General features: G+C 37.7%; 1 protein-coding gene across 1 annotated transcript in view; it reads left to right on the top strand.

The window, feature by feature from the left end:
- flt4 (fms-related tyrosine kinase 4) overlaps window positions 1-21590 on the top strand; it is an 85274-nt gene that overhangs the window by 34313 nt on the left and 29371 nt on the right. The window contains exons 2-7 of the mRNA XM_015388512.1: window positions 4615-4711; window positions 8883-9154; window positions 16405-16538; window positions 16625-16787; window positions 19251-19390; window positions 19466-19637. Of these exons, the coding sequence (XP_015243998.1) occupies window positions 4615-4711; window positions 8883-9154; window positions 16405-16538; window positions 16625-16787; window positions 19251-19390; window positions 19466-19637 (978 nt within the window). The remainder of the gene's footprint in view (window positions 1-4614; window positions 4712-8882; window positions 9155-16404; window positions 16539-16624; window positions 16788-19250; window positions 19391-19465; window positions 19638-21590) is intronic.

Genomic DNA, 21590 nt, shown 5'->3' with positions numbered 1-21590 from the left:
CTGGTGGCTGTCGCAGGTTAAGCGGTGAGGGGGGGGGGGGAGCTGTGATTGACACTCCATCAGACCCTCCTCTGGCTGTGATTGGTTGTTTTGACTCGTCCCGAATTATTCTTTCCAGATTGAAATACAGGCAGTATGCGGGACCAATTGAAACTGTTTTTTTCACAGGTTACATATCACATGTACTGCTGTCTGGGCATAGGGACAGTTTTAGCCAATATGACAAAAAAGTGATTTTTAAAAACTTACAGACTTCAGCTTTAACCCATCCCCTTGGGGAGTGTTGGCTGCCATTGTGCAGTGTGCAGCGAGCAGTGTGGGGTTAAGGGTCTTATGCTCAGGGACCCAGAGTGGCAGTCTGTGGGAGTGGGGCTTGAACTCAGGACCTCTGAATTCAAAGCTCTATGCCCTAACCACTATGCCTCCGCTCCCTGAGTATTATAGTAAAAATATCCTGGGCAAACAGTCAAATGTACTGATTTAAGAGGGAGAATAGTTGATAATGACAAACAGAGGGCTGTCTGTAAAGTATGGAGTTGTATTTGTTATAGTAAAGTTCCACAAAAGACCAACAAACTTGAAAATATTCATGATACTAAAAGAAACATTATTGATACAGTGAATAAAGTGTATTTGTGAAATATTTATGTTTTTTTCCTTTTCATTTGCCTCAGTGTCCCACCGCTGCATTATCTCCACATGAAACCAGACAAAACGATTTCTTCTGTGCTACTAATCTTTTGTTTTTTATTGATTAGGTAGTTTTAAGCTACATAGCTGCAGACTGAGACATTCACTTTAAATCAACTTTTTTTGTTGTACCTTTTGTTTAAAGGAACAAATCTGTACAAGGAAGGTGTGTGAGATCTATAGCTCATTGATCTGTTGTTCTAAAGACCAATCCTGGCCTCCGTAACTGCATTAAGAACATTTGGTCTTCTGAAAACAGGGAGGAGTCCAGACAGGAATGTCCTTTTTTTACATTTTACTTTTCGGTAGCTCTATGTTTGGGTCTTATTTTGGTTCCTTAACTGTTTCCTCAAAACGACTTATTTTTAGCCTAAGCTTCTTAGTTGTGAGGAAGAGAGAACAGAGCTGTATTGTGTTGGATGAGCGGGAGATGGGAGTTAGAGGGGGTTACAGGTTCACATTAGAGCCAAAACAATGATTTCGAGAAACAGATTCTTCTTTGACCTCGGGTCAAACATCTCTGAGATTGTGGGGAAGGATTACCCTGCTGGACACCAATATGGAAATAATCAAATTATTTTGGTGAGCAATATTTGCTCCTCAGTTTGCACTCCTTTGGACTGCAGCAGCATTCTGATTGTGAAATCATTTTTTCCTTAAAATCTCATCTTGATAGTTTTTTTTCTAGTAATCAATGCATGTTAGAAAAATAAATATTAATATTGTTCTATTAGTTTCAAAGGAAGAAACAAAAATAAAATGTTTTCTGATAAGAAAACCCCAAAACAATGTGTTGCAATAATGGGGCAACCAGAGATACCAAAATTTTAGAGTAAATAAATTTTAGCTTACTTTCCTTTGAAGGAGAGGTTTCATACAAATAATTAATCAGCTAGATTTGTTATGAATTAATACATTTAGTTGATTCAATTAATTAGTTCAGTAATGCTGTGAAAAATGATTTGTTCCTTTCTGTTTTGGTTTTACGCTGAAATGTTTCACACCATCAAACAAAGTTTAATAACGTGTAAATGAGTGACTGCAAAATGTTCTCATATTTGGAAACATTTTTAATCTGACATTTCAGATGTGATTTGGTTCATTAGAAGAAAAATATTCTAAACCTTCTTTGCATGTATCGTTATTTTATTTTTTAACCCCGGTTTACGCTGCAAACTCCACATTTAAACATATGCAGCTATTATAATCAATGAGAGAATTTATGCTGTTTCCGTACAGCTGTGCAGGGTGGCCGTAAGATCAAATAATTTTTTTGTTGCATGCCGGAGCCAGATAGCAGACAGTTTAACGAAACTGCATCACACAAACAGAAAAATGAATCACCGCATTTCTAAACAATTCACAGAAGACTGATAGATTGAATTAATTAGTTTTAAGTGTTTTAAGTGTTGTACATATTAACTCAATTACTAGCCTGTTTATTTTCAAAAAGATGAAGATTAAACATTAAATGCACCAAAATAGCTTCACTGTTCTATTTTTGAATAGAACCAGTTAAAATAGCTGGATGCCAAAAAAAAAAAAAAAATGTAGGCGGTTTTATTATTTTTAAATCCATAGCATGGGTTGAATTGGTCCTATTTTCGTGTTTATCACTGATCATTGGTACATGATCTGCTCATGCGCCTTGGAGCTCCTCTGGGCGTCGCACCAGAGCGCAGAACAGCAGATGCAGGGTAAGTATCGGGGTATCCTTTATGGCAACAGTCCCCTTAAATTGTTTTAGTAACAGGAGGCTTTTATACCACTAAGGGAGAACTTTGATTTTTTTTTTTTGTTAATACAAAAGAGGTGAATGATGAAAAGATGGAATTTATATGAAGCTTTTCTTGTCACAAAAGACTTATAGCTCTTTAAATCAGAGCTACAGTCACGCAGTCTCACTAACAAACACATCAGGTCAGGTCTATATCAATGTTGAACAAAAAGCTGCAACCAGTATCACTACTTTTCTCACCCTGTTGTTAGGGTTTGGCCTCTCTTTGGCTATGCCAAAGCAATGGATTAGATTGGAATCTAAACTTTGACTAGACCATTTAAAGTCATTGTTCTTAAGCATTTCAGAAGTGTCCTGTCCTAGTACGCTCCTGTGGTAAAACCCAAGTGTGCTTTAGCTCAAGTCCAAACATTAATTGCCAGACATTCCCCTTTAAGATTTTTTTGTCAGCGAACAGAACTCAGTTCATGAAGTTCTGACACAGCATCCAAGCTACACTGCTATGTATACCACCACCATGTTTAACCAGCATTCTGTCCTTTTTATATGACGGTTTGCCAGTAGGGGACACTAACCTTTGTAAATGTTCCATGTTTATCTCATTAGTCCATAGAATAATTACCTACCTTTTTTTTTTTTATTACAGCTTGTTACTAATTAATCGAAGAGGGGGTTTTGTGTTCTTTTTTATTTTGAGGGACCTTGGCCTGTCCCATGGACGCCATTTTCACCTTGTTTCTTCATAATTGTCGAATCATGAACTTCAACCTTAACATATCAAAACCAGGACATGATGTGTTGCTTTTTAAGATCTGGTAGCCTACTTCATGTTGTCAGACGGGTTCTATTTATCCAAGTTCTTGGTTCTTCCAGTCTGGCAGTAATCAGACGTGGGTGTATACTATTCAGAATAGTTTAAGGAAAGGTTATTACATTGTTTTTCATAGCAGTATATCTCGTTCTATTTACCGTACATGTTTGATCTTTATTTTTTTTTGTTGAGCATTGAAAGCCAAGCGTGTTACGTCGCATTTTGTTCATATTTCAGACACGTATCTCTACACATGTGGATGTAGAGTCTGAATGCTTCTTTGTGTCCAGACTGTCCAGGCTGAGGGATATTTTTGAGCTTTTGTTGACTTGGAAAGACCTCAGGCTGATTAGTCTTCTTCCAGTGGGATCAGCCGTTACTGTAAACATGTTCAGAAAATATTTGCTCAAGAATAACTTTGCACCATTGTGCTCCCAGACCAGCAGGATGTGTTGGAGGATTTGGGTTTGTGTACAAGATAAGCAGCGATCCAGGTTTTGATTGGCAGCGCGTCGCTATGATGTTGAGCAACCATTTGGGTCCCCTTTGGGCTTCGTCAGTGGTCTGTTTTGCTGAAGTTCAGCCTTTAGTAATGTTAAAAAGGTGCTGATTCTGTGCATTGACCAAGACGTCTAACCTTTGCATTAAAATTATTCACATATTTGCTTGATTCTGCTTTAGATGTCCTTTGAAACTAGTCAAAGCTGGGAAAGTGCCCATGTGTAGTCCATCATTGCCTGTAGGCATACAGTATCTCAGCCATTTTCAAATAAACAAGGATCTTTATGTAGAGAAAAATCTGATCATTTACTGTGCAGAATAATTCTCTCTCTGAACAACCCCAGGGCCTTTAGATCCCGGTTATTGCTTTGTGTTTGTTTTCATCTCTAATGATATCCAGGTGGGGCATAAGTCCTGGTGACACTTTTATACATGACAGACTGTAGATGCATAGCCTGACTAAATGCTAATACAGCCCTGGAGGGGCTCTGGGATGGCAATGACATTCTAGAAAGCCTATATTAACCAAGCACCAGCCAGAGAAGTGGATGTATCGGTAATGAATCAAGGCCAAATAATATTTGCGGCTATTTTAAAGCGGAGGCCATGGAGCTGAGAGCAGCATTGCTTCATCGTGAGTGAGTGGCTCATGATTTCTCTGTCTGGGTATTATTCAGCACAAGGGACTGAAAGACTTGCTGCAAATTGCCTCGCAGCTTGTAAATGTTGAGGACGGCGTGTCTGATTTCAGATTCCTAATGTGTTTTGGAGACTTGATGGCCTACCAGCAGCAGCAGCCCTCTGTCAAAAGCCTTCGGTCCTGACTGACCCGTGTAACATGAATCTAACGCAGCTGCTCTGTTTGTTCCCACAGGTCTGGTGATTGGCTTATCTATGACTCCGCCCACGCTCGACGGCTCCAAAGGCGATCGTGTAATCTCTGTCAGCGAAACACTTTCTATCACATGCAGGTATGTTTGTGCTGGAATGAACATCAGAAACTGGTCTATTATCACAAACATCACATAAAAAATAGACTTAAATGTATAGTTTCTTTATATTATAAGTTGGGTTTTATGTATATTTTCAAAATATCTCAGATAGAGAATCAGTAAGAAGTTTCCTTCAGGAAGGCAAGAGGGATCAGGGACACAAAGATCAGAGTCAGTGCAGAAATACGCTTTAATCCTCTAAAATGTTGGTAACCAATTAAAAATCAGCAGGGTAAGCATTAAGAAAATCAACTTCCAGTAAAGACATTTTTAATTATAACCCGTTACTTTAAACTGAATGTAACATTGAAATAAAATGAGGTGTTTATGCATCCATGTTATACATTGAATTTTTAAATAAAAAAATATCAGTAAAAGATTTTTTTTGAAGTAGAGAAGAATAATCTTTCGGTTTGGTATATAGATAATTTCCTGATTCACATATTTTATAAAACACCTGAACTAAGAGTTTGTTTGTTTTTCCCTTCCTTTTTTCATGGCTTAATGTTCGCAGTGGGCTTTAGGCTTCCCTGCAAGTTTTATAAACCTGGGTTTGAATGGAAACAAAGCCATTCTCGAGCACATATCAAGGTGCTCATTCGTGAGCCTGGATCGACATTTATTTTTTAATATTATCATGGTGGATAATCCTGCTTCACAGCGGCACGTTGAGCCAAACATACTCAAAATGTGCAGGGTCATCTTTGAGCACGCCATTTCACTTTACTTTCACCAGTTCACCACACTTCTTCCAGCAGTCCACACTTTCTCTGCTCTCTTTTTCTCATCGACTTTTCCTTCTTTCCCATCGCCCAGCTTGCCACAGGTTTGCCTGACACAGCTCATTGGCTAATTTGTATCAAGTGTAGCGTGGTCCCTGATGGCCCAGAGGGCTTCACCATATTAACAGGAGAAGCAGTGCAAGTGAATTTAGACAATATCATCAGACAACATGCAGTAATTTATAAATGTTTTAAATCAGGTTGGGTCCGGATTAGCCAGCTGGTGGATCCGGATCCGGACGATGGTCCGCTAGTCCGTGACCTCTGATCTAAAACAATCAAAACTAAAAAGTTTTAAGAAAAAATATTATTTTTTGTGTTGTTGTGACTGCTAATGCAGCTACAATACCACACTATTGGAGTTTTATTGTTGTTGTCTGTATTGTTGTGAGCAATGCAATTAAGTCATGCTTTACAACACAACTTTAACTGTAAACAAGCAGTATAGTGTAGTTGACTTTAACAAACAACATTAACCCTAGTCGGCCTCGGTGAACCCCAGTCGGCCTCAGCAGATGGCCGCTCACACTGAGCCTGGTTCTGCTGGAGGTTTCTTCCTGTTAAAAGGGAGTTTTTCCTCTCCACTGTCGCTACAAGCATGCTTAGTGTGAGGGATTGTATTTGAGTCAATGAGTCGATGCAATCAACTGGTTTTCCTTAGATAGAAAACTTTGTATCAATTTGACTGTATGATCTGGTTGAACTGTAAAGTGCCTTGAGATGATGACATGTGTTGTGAATTTGGTGCTATATAAATAAACTGAATTGAATTGAATTAATTGGCACTTAAACAGACTCTTTTCTGGGGGTCTTTTAGCTTAAATTTATCCATGATATTTTTTACTTTATTCTTCAAGAAAAAAAAGCATCTGCTGTCTACTGGGGGGACCTATAGCAACCTAAAATAGGAAATAAAAAGGCAACACTTAATATCTGTTTATGCCTTTGTTTATAGTGTAATCTGCTTTGATGAAAAACTAAAAGTTTTTATGATCTCATATTTAAGCATGCAACGCTAAGGAGACAGTTATAGGTTGCTCTTACTAGTTTAAAAGATGTATTAGATATATGTATGCAAATTAATTGGGAACTTTTAATTATGAGATTAAATTTATATTTTTTTCTTTCTGCAAAAAAGTACTAAAAGGCTAATGTGAAAAATAAAAACTGTGAACCAGTTCAAAAATTGCACCAAGAATTTGGTGGTTCACAGTTGATTAATAGGGATTTTTTCCCATCATTATTTATCATAGAATTATACAGACAAATGCAGTTATAAACTAAGCTAATATTTGTTTGAATATCCATTAGAAGAGTAACTCTGGCTTGATATAAAGTCTGTCATGAATTAATTTAAATTGTTTGCTTTCCTGCACATAAAGTTGGCTTTAAAACTTTTTCCTTTAGCCAAAGCCTTTCTAGAAAATAAATGTATTGATCCTTTCCCTAAAAATGAAGATGTTCTCCTCAGCTTTGAAAAGCCTCACATGACTCCTCCTAATATCATCCTACAAAAAATATCCCTTGAAAATAATGTGTAATGATACTAACATGAAAACTTTCCTTCTTTCTTGGTCAAAAGTCTCTCTGTCCAGAGCTGACTGTGCCTCCATGCGGACCCTAAACATAATTTTTATATGGTGCCATTTATTTCTGCCGTTATAATCTATCGCTGCAAGCAGTCTAATGATTAGATCAATTACGCACCTACTATATACTTACTGCAGCTCTGGCGATACTGTTTACTATTCTTTATATATGCATCATCAGGAGTTCCTAAAAGTGATCAAATAAACTAGTATGAAGTTTATTTACAGTCAAGGTGTCATGGGGATTATACTTTTTGTGTACAACTGCAACAGCAATGTGGAAATATCCAATAGTGCAAGAAAAACAAAAAACAAATAAAGTAGCTTTGATGAGTAGAAATAATTAAATTAACCTGTATAAAAACACTCCTGAGTGTTCCGTCAGTTTACGGTAGTCTTCTTATCTGTGTGTCAGTCTGGCCCAAAGATCAATACTTTTTTATGTAATAGTAATGATTTCTACACAGTTAACGACATTTTAATGCAATAAAGCATAATTTTATCATGAAAGTGTGTGGTTTGTTAATGTAATTTTATAGAAATCTTTATATGTGCAAAAAGTCCAAAATAATGAATTGTTCTTTGGGGGCTCTTAGATTGCCTGGGACCCTGAGCGGTCGTTCAGTTTGCTCATACTTGGGTCAGCCCTGTCAAAGCAGAAGCTAAACTTTCTACAGTGGACAGTGATGCTGGTGTAGCATCATTGAGGTGGTTGGGGGTGTTTTTAATAGAGCTATAGTGTTCCAAACAGGCGACGAAGCCAAATTCAAATCAAAAGTTGATAAAGCAGGGTAAAGTTAGGAAATGTTTTTAAGAAAGCAGTTTCAAATGGACAAAGATATAATGACCTAAAAGTAAATATACTTGGTACATAAATTAAACCAGCTTGATTTTCTAGTGGTCACTGTAGAAGCTGTGTCAGTGTTATTCAAGCCTGTAGCTTTTGTTTCATGAATATGTTTTTTGTTTTTTTTGTGTGAAACTGATTATTTTTGTTCTGATGCATGGATTTAAATACCTCAATGTAAATTTGCTCGTAATAACAATCATTTATCCTTACAAAATCTCAGATTTGCTATCTGCAGCCAAGCTGTCACTCCATTTACCGTTTTGTTTGAGTGAAGAACAAAATCTGCTGTCTTTGGAAAGCTGGTGATACTTTTGGACCCTTCCCAAAGCAGGACTTAAATACTTTTGTTTGCATGTAAACCTCTAACAGCAGTACCACTGAGACAGGGTATCGCTTTCAGATTTGACCATTTGCTCTCCATGGTGTGCGGTTTTCTTGGCCTTAGATAGATGAACGTTTTTCACATGGGACTAGAAAATTACCCTCTGGGTGTTTTCTTAGCGCTCCATCATCTTCATGTTTTATCCAGTCATCACGTTTTGGCCCAGCCTGCAGATTACAACCATTTGTGTTTGATGTGGGCAGGTGATGATTGCAGAGCTATCCATTTTCAGGGAACCATTATGATCCCATGCAGCCTGGCCCACAATGCCTCCAGGTTAAGATGGCTAAATTTATGTGACAGAGGGCAAAGTAAACAGGGATGTGAGGTTCCATATGATTTGCACCTCTCACTTTGGACAATAACTGAGAATAACTACAAGAATATAACTCCAGTGTCTTTTTTTTTAATGGATGAATCTCTCTGTTTATGAATATGTTACATTTTACACATCATCTATTGTTCTTATTTGTCTATCTTGTATAATTATAAAAAAATATAGAATATTTAAAATCTTATATGTTGCTTTTATTGCTGTTTTCATCAGGGGACAGCGAACTCTGGCCTGGTCTTGGCCGGACCAAACGCTGTTTGGACAGGAACTCACAGATCGTCAAAGCCAGCTGAAGACCACCGGGTCCCCCGGTCAGAGGACGGTCTTTATTAGTGAATGTCCCGGGCAGAAAGGGCAGCAGTACTGCAAGAGGCTGGTCCTGCATAATGCTCAGGCCAAGGATACAGGCTACTACCGCTGCTACTACAAGGACATCAGAGCCATCGATGGCACCACCGCTGTCAGAACCTACGCCTTTGTCAAAGGTGAGCAAGACTAACTCAGGACATTTCAATAAACCAAGCAGGGGGTTTAAAAAGTGCTTAAATGTGCAGCTACTGGGACTGAGATTTAACAATATTAAAAGCTTTTAACAAAAGACTTGAAGATGAAGGTGATGGCTCTAAGATTCATGCTGGTATTTATGTTTGAGACTTTTAGTTTGAGTTAAAACAGGAAGTAATCAAGATGTTCTTGGTGACCATAGCATCCTGGCATAGCTGTCCATCAATGAAGAGTTTATCTACAGTTAGTGAAGCTCTTTCCTTGAGTTTTCTTTGGATATTGGTCGTTCATTCCATACGAAGTTCCTCTTAATTCCTTTTATGCGTATTATTATGAGTTCCTTTTTTTTCACCAGGTTTTAATGTCATTTCACTGTCCCTAGTTCAGAGCAACGAAATGAACTCTCTGCATTTAACCCATCCCCTTGGGGAGCAGTGGGCAGTAGGCCGCCACTCCCCTTTTCCTTCTAGTGTTCAAATTTGGACACGTCTTTCGGTCCGTTGGTATTTTTAGCGACGATGTTGGGAACCCTGCCAAAAATCAAGAATACTTATTTATTCAATTTGAGAGGATTTCCTCTACTTACACTGATGCTCGCATTCTAGACTTCTGCTTTCTATCAGATCTCTTCTCTTATCCATCAAATTTCTGTTCATTGAGTCAGAGATATGCTCACAAACCTGTTGGCTCTGCTTGAGGATTTTTATTTGCTCTCTCAGACTGGAGTCAGATCATTGCCTAGCAACCTTTCCAGCCAACAGAACAACATCCTCAAAAAGGGTGGGCTTGTTTTCTTCCACTGAGTTGGCCTGTTGCTACTTACTGATACTAAAATTGCTTTTCAAAATAAAATCTAATGAAATACAAAGAATACATTTTAGAGAGAGCAGAAGTTTTGAATGTGAGCATTACATTTTTTTTGTGAAAATAGAGGAAATCCTTTCAGATTGAAAATGTGTGCTCTTGGTTTTGGCAGGAAAAGTCCTCCATATTTCTGCTGTCAGTTTGAAGTCTTTATTAGATAATTCTGGGTTTTCTTGAGGTTTTTCTATTTTATTACCATGCATGCCGTTGCTCTCTAACTCCAGAATGATTTATTTCATTGTTTTTTTATTATATGAGATCATTTCAACTTGGGGAGGTCAAGATATTGACAGTGTGTTTGAGGTTTTTTATTTTATTTATTTTGCAGTTTTTATCAGACTGGGTGAACTCAAGGCTGGCTTTAAGTCCTTTAATGTCAGAAGGCAGTATTTGAGGGGTGGATAGTTTGTTATGTGCTCAATAGTGGTAATTTCTGTCCCGGTAAACCAGTCCCGCTCTGCTTGGTTCTGTGGACGACTCATAACGCATAAGTTGTTAAAACATTTGTCCAGGTAGTGTTGAAGGTGATCCAGAGTCGCTAGCGGGAATTCAAAACAGGTCCCCCTCTTTTCCTTAATGTTGGCCTTCCTCTGCTGACAGGGTGCCGCTATGACCGTTATCCAGTTGTCTCACGGTTGCTTCCAGTCTCGCAGAATAATCTTTCTCCTGTAAAGAACTTATCACCAAACGGTCTCAAAGTTCTTTCCAAAAAATCTCCCAGTGTCCTTGTGTCAGTCTACTTGGTAATATAGAAGAATTGAACATAAGATTCAACAAAACCCAAACACCATCGCTTTTGGCCTTGGCCATCACAATGACTGGACCTTCTCATACAACAGATATCAATGAAACAACAATCCTCTATAGATGAAAATCAATTCCACATTTCTAAATGCTATTTCAATGCCAGTGAATTTAGGAAAAAAGACCAAGAAAGAGAGGGGAGATATGAGAACTTACCAATGAGATATCTCCTTCTTCTTCTACTTGACACTAGTTAAATCAAAATAAGGAACATTAGAAAAAAGGAAACTAATGAGAAAAACATTCACCCGTTCTCTGGGAATCTTGCAGCCAAACTTGTTATCCTTGAACATATGTATGTCAGGAGTCAGAACAGGGACAACCCCGTATTCAGGCAAGACAGACAGTGGGATAACTTCAAAAAGCGTTTATTAAAACACTGACAGATCAAACTAGCAGTAGTTGGGGCGTCTAAGGGCTGGAAAGTCTTGAGAGAAGAAACACAGATTATTGACCACGAAAACCTGATGAAGGATAATCTGAACATGTGAGTACAGTCCGTACCCAGAGAACAAGGGGGATTGGATGGTCCAGACACAGTGGTTTCTGTGTCACAGTGGTTTCTAGAAGAAGCCTAGAAGATCACAGAACAACAACGGAAGGCAGGATAATCCAGAGAATGAAGCCAAGAGACAGATCCAGGTACAGTCCACAAATAGAATCCAACAGAATCCAAAGACAGGTCAGGCAAGCAGATCAGAACAGGGACAGGCAGGCTCAAAGGTTCGAAGACAGAAACGGGTCAGGATCAGGCAATCAGAACATGATAATTAACACTAGAATAATTCTCCACCAAAGGCTCAAGAATAATCTGGCACTGACGACTGGGAGCAAGCAGTTTAAAAAGAAGCAAGAGCAGGTGGATCAGATGGGCAGTGATGAGAAACCAGGCAGAACTGGACAGGTGAATGAAATGAGTAGTTAAGCTAGTCATCATGACAATGTAGTCCTTTTTCATCCATGTTTACTCCATGTGTATAGATGTTATCATTTCTTTTGTTCTCTTATAGGGTGTTGGTTATGTTTTTGGTAGCAGAAGGAAAGTATCCATGGTCACTCACTGCAAGAATACAGCAACTGGTATCTGTTGGTGTATCTGAGACAGGTTGATAGAAAGTGAGAAGTTTTGCATTATGACGAACAAATAAAGAGCGCAGAGATAGATAAATTATTTATACAGGACATTATTTCATTTGTTGCATTTATATGTATACATTTTTTAGCAATGGGGTAATCCCACAGCTTTCCTCCTCTAAGTTTTCCCCTTTGTAAAATCACTGTAACCCCAATGCTGGCTCCATCAAGCAGAAAATCAAAACAAGAATCTGATTTTCCGGTACTTATAGTTTCTTTCTCATGTCATTTAAAGGTAATTGTGTTTGCAAAATGCAAGGTAATTATAATAATTTCATGTTCTGTTTTGACAGGACATCTCATTTCACCTATTTTCTTTTGCTTTCAGAAATAACTTTTTTTCCATCTCTGTCCTTTCCTGAGCAGAACGTGCAGCTTTTCACTTATGTTATCATTGGATGGTCCACAGGCAAACCTGGGCTTTTTAATTGAAAGAGATCCTGTGTTTGAATATTACTTCAATATCAAAGCCTCTGCTTCATTATTCAAACTAGAAATTGTTGAATTAGCTTTGGTTACACCCTGGAAGCTGGCAGCGTTAAAGTTTCGGATATTATAGAATTGAAAGCTTTGATAAAAACTGTAATTAATCACCCTATTCAGGTTTTTTCTTTGTGAATCGTCATATTTTATTAATTTCAGAGTAATCAAACTGATAACTGCACCAATTGTTCCTGCCAACACATCTAATTTTTATGTGCTGTTTTCTCATGAAGAACTGACAGCCATGATTTAAAGCTGGAAGCCTTGCTGAGGGGCTTATCTCTTTATTTTTTTTCTCTCTCTGCACCGTGTAAGAGATGTGCAATGTCCAGCAGAAGGAATGACAGAATATTGTCATGAAGGGGAGCCCCGCTGTCCAAACCACTCATGTGAAACGCCTGTTTACCCCCCGACTAGGTGCCAAAGCCACTGCTCAGATCTAAGGGGTGTGCTGATCACAAACAGATGTATTTGGAACCATAAATTCAACCCAGCAGGTGATGGGATGAGAGGCTGTTCATGTGGATTCAATTAGACGGGCAGATGTCCACAAAACTCTGAAATTCTCAATACTTTCTCGTCAAATAGAATATTTTTCTTTTTATTATGTTGTGTTATTATGACCTATTTGTTTAACTAACATCAACTTTTTTTTAAATCCTCCAGTTTGACTTATTTTACCAGTTTTTGCAGAAATATTCGCTGTTGGAGGATTTTTTTAAGACTCTTTTTAAAACACCCACAAACCTCCTGTTGGATTTCATTTAGGTTTCATTCTTGGTCAGAGTGAAGTTTTTAATTCTTCTTCTTTTGAAAGTTGTATGTGATTTCAGCTGTGTGCCTTAAGTGGTGAAATGTTAATCTTCAGGTCTGAGGGGGATCATCTTAGTCATTGTTATGGGATATCTACAGGTATTTATGTTGCTCTTAATAAAACATCTTTCACTATTTCTCGTCTCATTAAACTTGTTCTCTGGTTTAAAGATTTTGGATTTTTGATTTTGCAAACTTTGTGTTTAAATGAGTTTGATTCCTTTGGAGTCAGAAAAAAAGTATACATATGCATATTCATATGAATACATTTATTTAATTTCTTGCAAAAAGCATTCAAAGCCCTTGATCTTTTTATTTATTTTTATTTTTCATGTTACTAACACAGATTTTAATGCATTTTAGGATTGTATCCAGCCAGCCATCCATCTCTATTAGTCATTGAGTGATAGACAGGATCCCCCTTCAATTTATTACCCACATATAATGCACCACTAACGATTTTCTTCTAATGAGTGAGTAGAATAGAACTTAATTGTGTTTCAGTGGCAAAGCAAACAAAGAGGTTCACAAAAAACTGAACATGGAAAACAATAATAAAACACCAAAATCCATAGACTATATAGCAAAACAATAAACTAATCTTATACAATCTATAAAGAAAAAACAACCATGGGAATTAAAAATGGGCATGCCCTGGATAAACGAAAAATGTTCAAGACAAAAAGAAAAACAGAAGCCTAGTGTACAAAACTGTACAAAAGTCCAATAGTGTGTGAGTTGCTTATTTGCTTCTAAGATGTTTTGATGCATAATAATCCGTTAAGAAGAGGGATGAGACACAGCAAAGGTCCTGAGGTAAAAAAAGGCAGCCCTCAGAATGCTGTGCCACAGACTAATGGCTTCTCTGTATGGGGCCACCGCTCTGCTACTGTGCCACACAACCCACTCGCTGGTGCATTAGAGCCAAAAAAAAGCATTAATTGGAAATTAATGTTCACAGATGTTCTCCATTCAGACTTTCTGATCCTTAGATGTACAAATCTGGGCAGTAAATACCCTAAATATCCCCATAGCTGCATTTCAAATAGGAAACCATACTTTTTAAAAATATTTGTAAAAATCACTTACCATGTGTTTCATTTTTCACCATTTTTCATTTTAAAACTTGGGGATTTTTTGTGTTATGGGGATTTAAGGTCTTTCTTTAAATCCCACTGACAAAAACAACCTTATATTCATTTTACTTCCTTTGATACCGGATTTAACAATGAAAAAGCCCTTTTATTGAGAATCAGGTCAGAGCCGGGCTGCTAAACTCCTGGTTAATTTTAGGACCTCTTGTAACATACATCCTGATTAGACCTCCAACTGTGCTGATTGGAGTCTAATTCTTGGCAGTTCACTCGTCCTTAAGTACCCGTCCTCCACATCTGAGTAATCTCACATTATTCCACATTTCTATGTTTTTTCCCCCCTTCTCGTGGTAAATGTATGAGCAGCTTGGAGGTCTGAGATTTAGTCTGATCTTGTTTTCAAACTTTTGCCAGATTATTTGATGAAAGAGAATTAACTGTAAACAAGCATTACTATTATACGTAGCATTTAATATTCAGAGATTTAAGGACAAATTCTCATCACATTTTTTTTTTTTTTACCACCAAACTATTGTTTAAAGGTAATAATGACAGTTTAATATTTTTGTATACTTTCTGGGTGATTTTTAAATTGAAATGTCTTAATAATACAACATTTAAAGCAAATAAAAAAGGGCAATTTATCCAAAATACTCCAAATTCTCCAGCATTCTTTAAAGATATCATTAGGAACAAAACATATAAGATAAGAAATACAACATATCACATCTACCTACTAAGTATAATTTGCTTAAACACCTGGAAATGTACTTTTCCACCATATCCCACTTTTTTCAGTCCAAAACAAATCATTTTTTTTTCTAGTTTGTTTATTTTAATGTTTTATTCCAAGCCAGTGTGAAAACAAAAACAGTATAATATAATGTCAATTCTTTACAGTAGGTTTGGCGAAAAAAATTGAGAAATTAGGTGAATATGATGTCCTATGGTGTTTAATATTCTAAATAATTTAAATTCCTCTGAACTATATTGTTTGTACATTTTCAATTTTTTATGATTATAATTCTCTTATTCTGAACTTTGTTTTTTTTTTTAAATCTCTATAATAATAAATGTATTATTGTTAAAGATGTTACTTTGCTTATTTATTTCAATGTTTAGGTGGTGCATCAGCCAATCATCAGTCTATTTGTTTGCCATCTTTTTTGCTTGACACTCTTGAGTCCTACTTTTTTCCCCCCTTTTTTAACTTTAGTAGCTGTCATAAGGCCCAGAGTGCTGATTGTCCAACATAAATCTCAGAACTGTAGAAATTCAAAGATATTTCCTCAAATCAGGTCACTGAGAGATACTATTAGCATAAAATAAGCCCAGATCTTTAAGCGCTAATATGTTGCCTTGTTACATTATATTGTGTTAATTTTGATGTATATTAGAAATTTATTTATTTTTTTTTTGTTGCTAAATTCCTTCGACGTTAATCTCACAATCAATTGTTGTCTCCATCAATGTTTTTGGTTCTTTGTGCCTTACTGGTACCAACCTTGATGGTAACACTATTCTACTTTGATTGTGAGCCTACCTTTACTTATTTTTGTAGCAATTTATTTTTTTTTATTAGATACTTAAACAAAGTATAAAAGGTTACTGCTGAAGAATCAAAACAAAAAAGCAGGATGTAGCAGGACAATTAAAGCTGAATGCAAATTAATAGTTATAAACTTGTGACAGGATGAAAGCTGGAATTTCCTCCAAAGCCCTGTCGGCTGCTCTGAGTGAAATGATAGAAAAGAACAAAATGTCAGAGCTATTTTCCTACAATTGACACCTTGGACTGAAACTGTAGCGGGAGGATTAAACCCTTCGCCTGCCTGTCTCTCAGTTGGTATATAATAGCAGTTCTTAATGCTATTTACTGGTTGGACACCGACTGAGCCGCTGGTAATCACGATAACCACACTATCAGAGTCAGGGAGATCTGCGTGTCTGCTCACAAAGTTACCTCAGTAATGGCTGCCATTACTCCAGCAGGTTTCAAGATTACCTTTAAATACCCCCACGTCTCTGTCTGCATGCAGACCCTGTGCAGCCCTTCCTGATGAGAGGTGGACCCAGTGAAGGAGTGCAGACCATTTTCATCCCTCGCTCCGCCACGCATGTCATAGTGCCATGTCTGGTCACGGTTCCTGATCTCAACGTCACTCTCTACTGGGTTTGCTCTCATTTTTTCTGACTCCTATTCAGCCCTTGAAGTGTTTGGACATCATAGCTATTAAATCTCTTTTTTTCCATTCATAGTATTCTGGGCCTATGAACGCCAGTGGGATGAAGTGGAACAACAAGCAAGGCTGGTCTATTCCCAGATATGTCATCGACAGTGCGCCGATGGTCTTTGTATCATGCAAAGCCATAGTGGAAGGCCATCTTTACTCCTCTGACAACTACTTCATCCATATCACGGGTAAAAAAATGCACAACAATCTGGCACGGGCTGGTGTGAAAGGCTTGCGTTGCAGCAGAGTGAAAAAAAGAGTAAAAATACCATTCCACCTGGTTAAGGTGTCAGACTATTTGCCTTACCAGAACCAGCATCTGGTTCTTTAAATAGACTGTATGATGTTTGCTTACTTTAATGTCAATATATTATTATCCATAAAAGCAATATTATATTTTAGAGCCATAAAACCTTCAAATTTAATTGAACTTAGATAAAAATCATGATCTGCCTGTTCAGGCTTGATCAAAGCAGAGATTTTATTTTAAAATCCCCCATAAAAAAAAAAACCTCTGTAGAGATGCCTCTTTTAAATATGCATGGGCACAATTTGGAACCATTATATCCTATAGATTTTTCTTCAACATAGGACACATCTGTTTTCCTGATAAAAGTCAAATAAATGTGTGGTTGTAGCTGTTTCCATTTAGCATACAATTTATTTTGTAAGAAATTCTTCTATTTACAGCATGTTTTTGCTGATGCTTTTAAATTTTTCCATAGGGTACCAGTTTGTTAGATCCTGAAGGTAGTATGCTTAGACAGCAATTCCCTCGACTTTCTCTTCCTCATTGGGAACATTTTTATATGAAGACAAATTTTAACTGGAGACAACTGCTACGTTTTGCCCCCCACATATAAAAAACGGGTGTTATCAGCTTTAAGGCTTTTAAAAAATGTAACTTTTTTTTTCTCTTTGTTATACCAGGATCACTTCTAGCTTCTGTAAATATTTCCAAATAGCTTAATTTCTGTGTGGAAATTAACTAGTAGTCTCATGTCGACCAGCTGATCAGCTGTGCTCAGCAGCAAAAATGGAGACACAATAGGGCTGTACACTGAAAGAAAAAAAAAAACGTAGGTTACCTACTCAGTTTGTCTCGTATTCAATTAATCTTTGTTGTATTTGTATAGCACCAATTTACAACAAACATCATCTCAAGGCACAAAAAAATTGTATCCAAGGAAAACCAGCCGATTACATTAAGTCAATAACTTTGCAGGATTCCCTCCTCCTGGATGGGCATTTAGTGAAAATGGGCTTTTGCTTGCATTGTGTTGATTTTGCAGCAATCTGTCACAGCAAGCATGCATGCAGTGACAGCTGAGAGGAAAAACTTGCTTTTCACAAGAAGAAACCTCCAGTAGAACCAGGCTTAGTGTGAGCGGCCTTCTGCAGAGGCTGACTGGGAGTTAGCAGACATACAAAATGAACATAGAAGCATTGATTCATGAACAATTTCTATGTTAGAAACACTAAAGGTCAACTAGCTCCATAAGCTGAGCATATAGCTATGTCTAGGAGTGGAACAGGGCTAAACATTGAAAACTGGCCTAACATTATAATCTATAGTTGGAGTGGTTGACAGCTAATGCCTTCCTCAAGCATTATGTTACAGTTAAACAGAGCGACAGGCCAGATGAAGCTAATAGGATAAACAATGCAGAAGTTAGTTGAACTAACAAAGCATGCAATGCATCTCATTAACTTGACTTTAAACCATTGAAACATTATAAAGTGGTGAAAAATAAATCCAGTAACCAACCCTTGGTTAATATATACTTACAATACTTGAATGACTCCTGTTAAATTCAGCTTAACAACATGATCATGCTGTGTTCCCGTTAAAAAAATAAATGAGATGGGAAATCAGAGGTGGTGCGAAGCTTAATGTCTAGTTTCACAATAATTCCTTGTGGCAATGAGTCAACCAATTATGTCATAATTCAGAAAATGTCAAGGCTTTTATTGAATCATGCCATTTCCTCAAAAGCTACTCCCTTCTCTAAGTGGGGCACGAGCTATTATGGCACTAGAATGTGACGGAAATAAAAAAAAAAAAAGCAAGTGATGATCACATTTTAGACTCTGACTTGATGAACTTTCTGCAGAAGTTCCCTCTCATTGTGGATGAACTTCGAGGACCCTGGCCTAAAGCGAGATCATTCACCTTTCTCTACAGAGGAGATGAAAATCCTATCCCGCTGCTGCCAGCCAAACATAATAGCTGCATCAGTCAGAGGAGAAACAGAGTCTTCACTTTCAGCACTAATGGGGTGTTTCAGACAATGAAGCAATCATAGCGTATTTCACAGACATAAGTGTCATTTCCAGCGACTGCCAAAAGAGATGGTTCTATATCAGGTTCATTGGCCAGTGTCCAAAGTCTCTTAGCTTTCCTCTCTTCTCTTTAATTTAGACTTCATTACATTCTACTTTGATTTCTCCCAGAAGCAGTTTGACAGCTGAATGGAAATAGAAAGAACTTGTGACAGACAGTCCTTTTATAGTAGGGTGGTTTCTCTGGTCAAGAGGAAAGTCATTTCCTCAGGGCTTTACATGGAGGAAGGAAAAAAGGTTGCTGACAATGATCACAGTGACCTCTTTGATGGACTCACTGTCACTGTTTTTTTCTTTTTCCCGGACAGGAGGTAAGATTTACGAAGCCAAGCTGTTTCCTGAGGAGCCGGTAGAGTTGATGGTGGGGGAGGCTCTCACCCTGAACTGCACGGTGATGGTGGAGTTCGAAGCCGGGGTGGACATCCAGTGGTCCTATCCTGGTAAACAGGTAATCAACGGATGTTAGCAGCTAAATATTTCAGTTGGCACCAAATAATACTCTCTGCATGCTTCTCCTTATCAGACAAACAACTGGGTGGAGACTAAACCCCAGCGAGAGGCTTTGTCTCATGCCGTGGAGGCGGTAAATGTGCTGACCATCCACCATGTCAATGTCACAGACTCTGGACTGTACATCTGCAATGCTACCACAATGGAAACAAACAGAGTTCTCCAAACCCAAGTCATAGTTCATGGTGAGAATAGATTAGGTTACTAATGTATTCGGGATTGTTTTTTTAAGTGGTTCCAAATCCTCAGTTACTGTGGTAATATGTAAAAATTAGAGTTCTGACAACTCCAGTGGTGGTGTTCTCTAAGATGAGCATACCCCGTCAGACCAGCATACCCATAGTCAATACCTTTATCCCTTTAGTAACTGAAGGGATAAACTAAACAGATGAACTAAAGTTTAGTTTATCCCTTTAGTTTTGTACAAAAAATACACTTTACACTACCTCAACGGGCGTGTATCCCTTTAGTCATGAAAAAAACAAACTATTCAATTATGTAGTTTTTGGTGTTCTTCAAAGCGTATGGCGATCTCACCTTAAATTGTTTTTTGTACATAACTAAGGTGATACACGCCCGTCGAGGTAGTTTAAAGTGTATTTTCATACAAAACTGAAGGGATAAACACAAATCTGACATCTTGTGGATTTGTATTGACTATGGGTATGCTTGTCTGATGGGGTATGCTCATCTGACAGAACAGTGGCAATAGATATGCAACGTTTCAAAGAGCAATGGAGCTTAAATAGTTAGCACTGCCATATACATCATTAAGCTGTGATAAACTACCGTAAATTAGACAACAGATCTTAAATATCACCTCCTGCTCTCTGCTGCAATCTAGTGTTAAGTAATAATAATAATAAAGAATACATTTGGGATGGATAAAACAGACAGTTTATTGTTACATGCACAGTTATAAATAGTACAATATATACAATAAATAAAAATGTAAAGAAATAAGTATTTCTAAGACTACCTCCAATTGAACTTAATGTCTTTGATCGTGTAAACAAAACGTTGACGTCTATAAACGTCCCATACTGTATGAGCCAACTGATTTGACTGACACAGGCTTTAGATTTAAAAAAAAAATAAAAAAAAAAATCCAGATTTCCCATGGCTAACAGCAGAACGATAATATGGAGAAAAAACCTCTCAGTCAGTTAGATTTTTACTAATAGTTGTACGTTTTGTGAAATTTAACCAAAAGTATGGGGTCTGTCACAGATCTGCCTGTAGTTTGAATGGGCCGAACCACTAGACGCACTCACAACCTGCTTCTCCATGTTTAGTTCTGGTTCTAAGTATGCAGAGCAGGCTGGAGCCAGAAGACCTGAGTGGTCTGGAGGGTTGATACACTGATAGCAAGTCTGTGATGTATTTAGGTGCTAAGCTATTCAGGGATTTCTAGACTAACAGAAGTATTTTAAAGTCTATTCTCTGAGATACAGGAAGCCAGTCTAAGGACTTTAGAACTGGGGTGATGTGCTCTACTTTCTTAGTCTTAGTGAGGACACGGGCAGCAGCGTTCTGGATCAGCTGCAGCTGTCTGATCCACTTTTTGGGCAGACCTGTGAAAACACCATTGCAGTAGTCAATTCAACTAAAAATAAACGGTAGCACAACTCTCTTATCTCTACAGTTTTAACTTAAACTATAACTCTACAGATATAGATATACAGATATTTTACCAACGCTACTAGAGTTCAATCAGTACATGACTTCAGAAAGCAGAACAGAATGTAACATTCGCACACACTTATGGTGGCAAGCTACATTGTAGCCACAGCTGCCCTGGGGCTCACTGACATAAGTGAGGCTGCCGTAAACTAGCGCTACCGGGCCCTCTGACCAACATCAGTAGACAATGCAGGTGAAGTGCATTGGACATTGTGCAAGGACACAACAACACTGAAAACTAGAGGCAGGGCTTGAACCGTCAACCCTTCAATTTCAGGACAAACTCCTACACCCGACGCCACTGTCGCCCCAATGGATGGTCTCAACTTGTATTCTGTGACACTACTGCATATCTGTGGAGGAAATTTTGCTCCATTATTTTTGGAAAAGTGAAAAACATGTGAAAAATAAATGCGTTTTATAAGTGGAACTTTAACATATAATCAATCCAATAA

The sequence above is a fragment of the Cyprinodon variegatus genome, unplaced genomic scaffold (genome assembly GCF_000732505.1).
Source record: "Cyprinodon variegatus isolate N-32 unplaced genomic scaffold, C_variegatus-1.0 Scaffold425, whole genome shotgun sequence".
Taxonomy (NCBI): domain Eukaryota; kingdom Metazoa; phylum Chordata; class Actinopteri; order Cyprinodontiformes; family Cyprinodontidae; genus Cyprinodon; species Cyprinodon variegatus.
The sequence above is the reverse complement of the archived record's forward strand: the minus strand, read 5'-3'. Positions and strand labels throughout refer to the sequence as shown.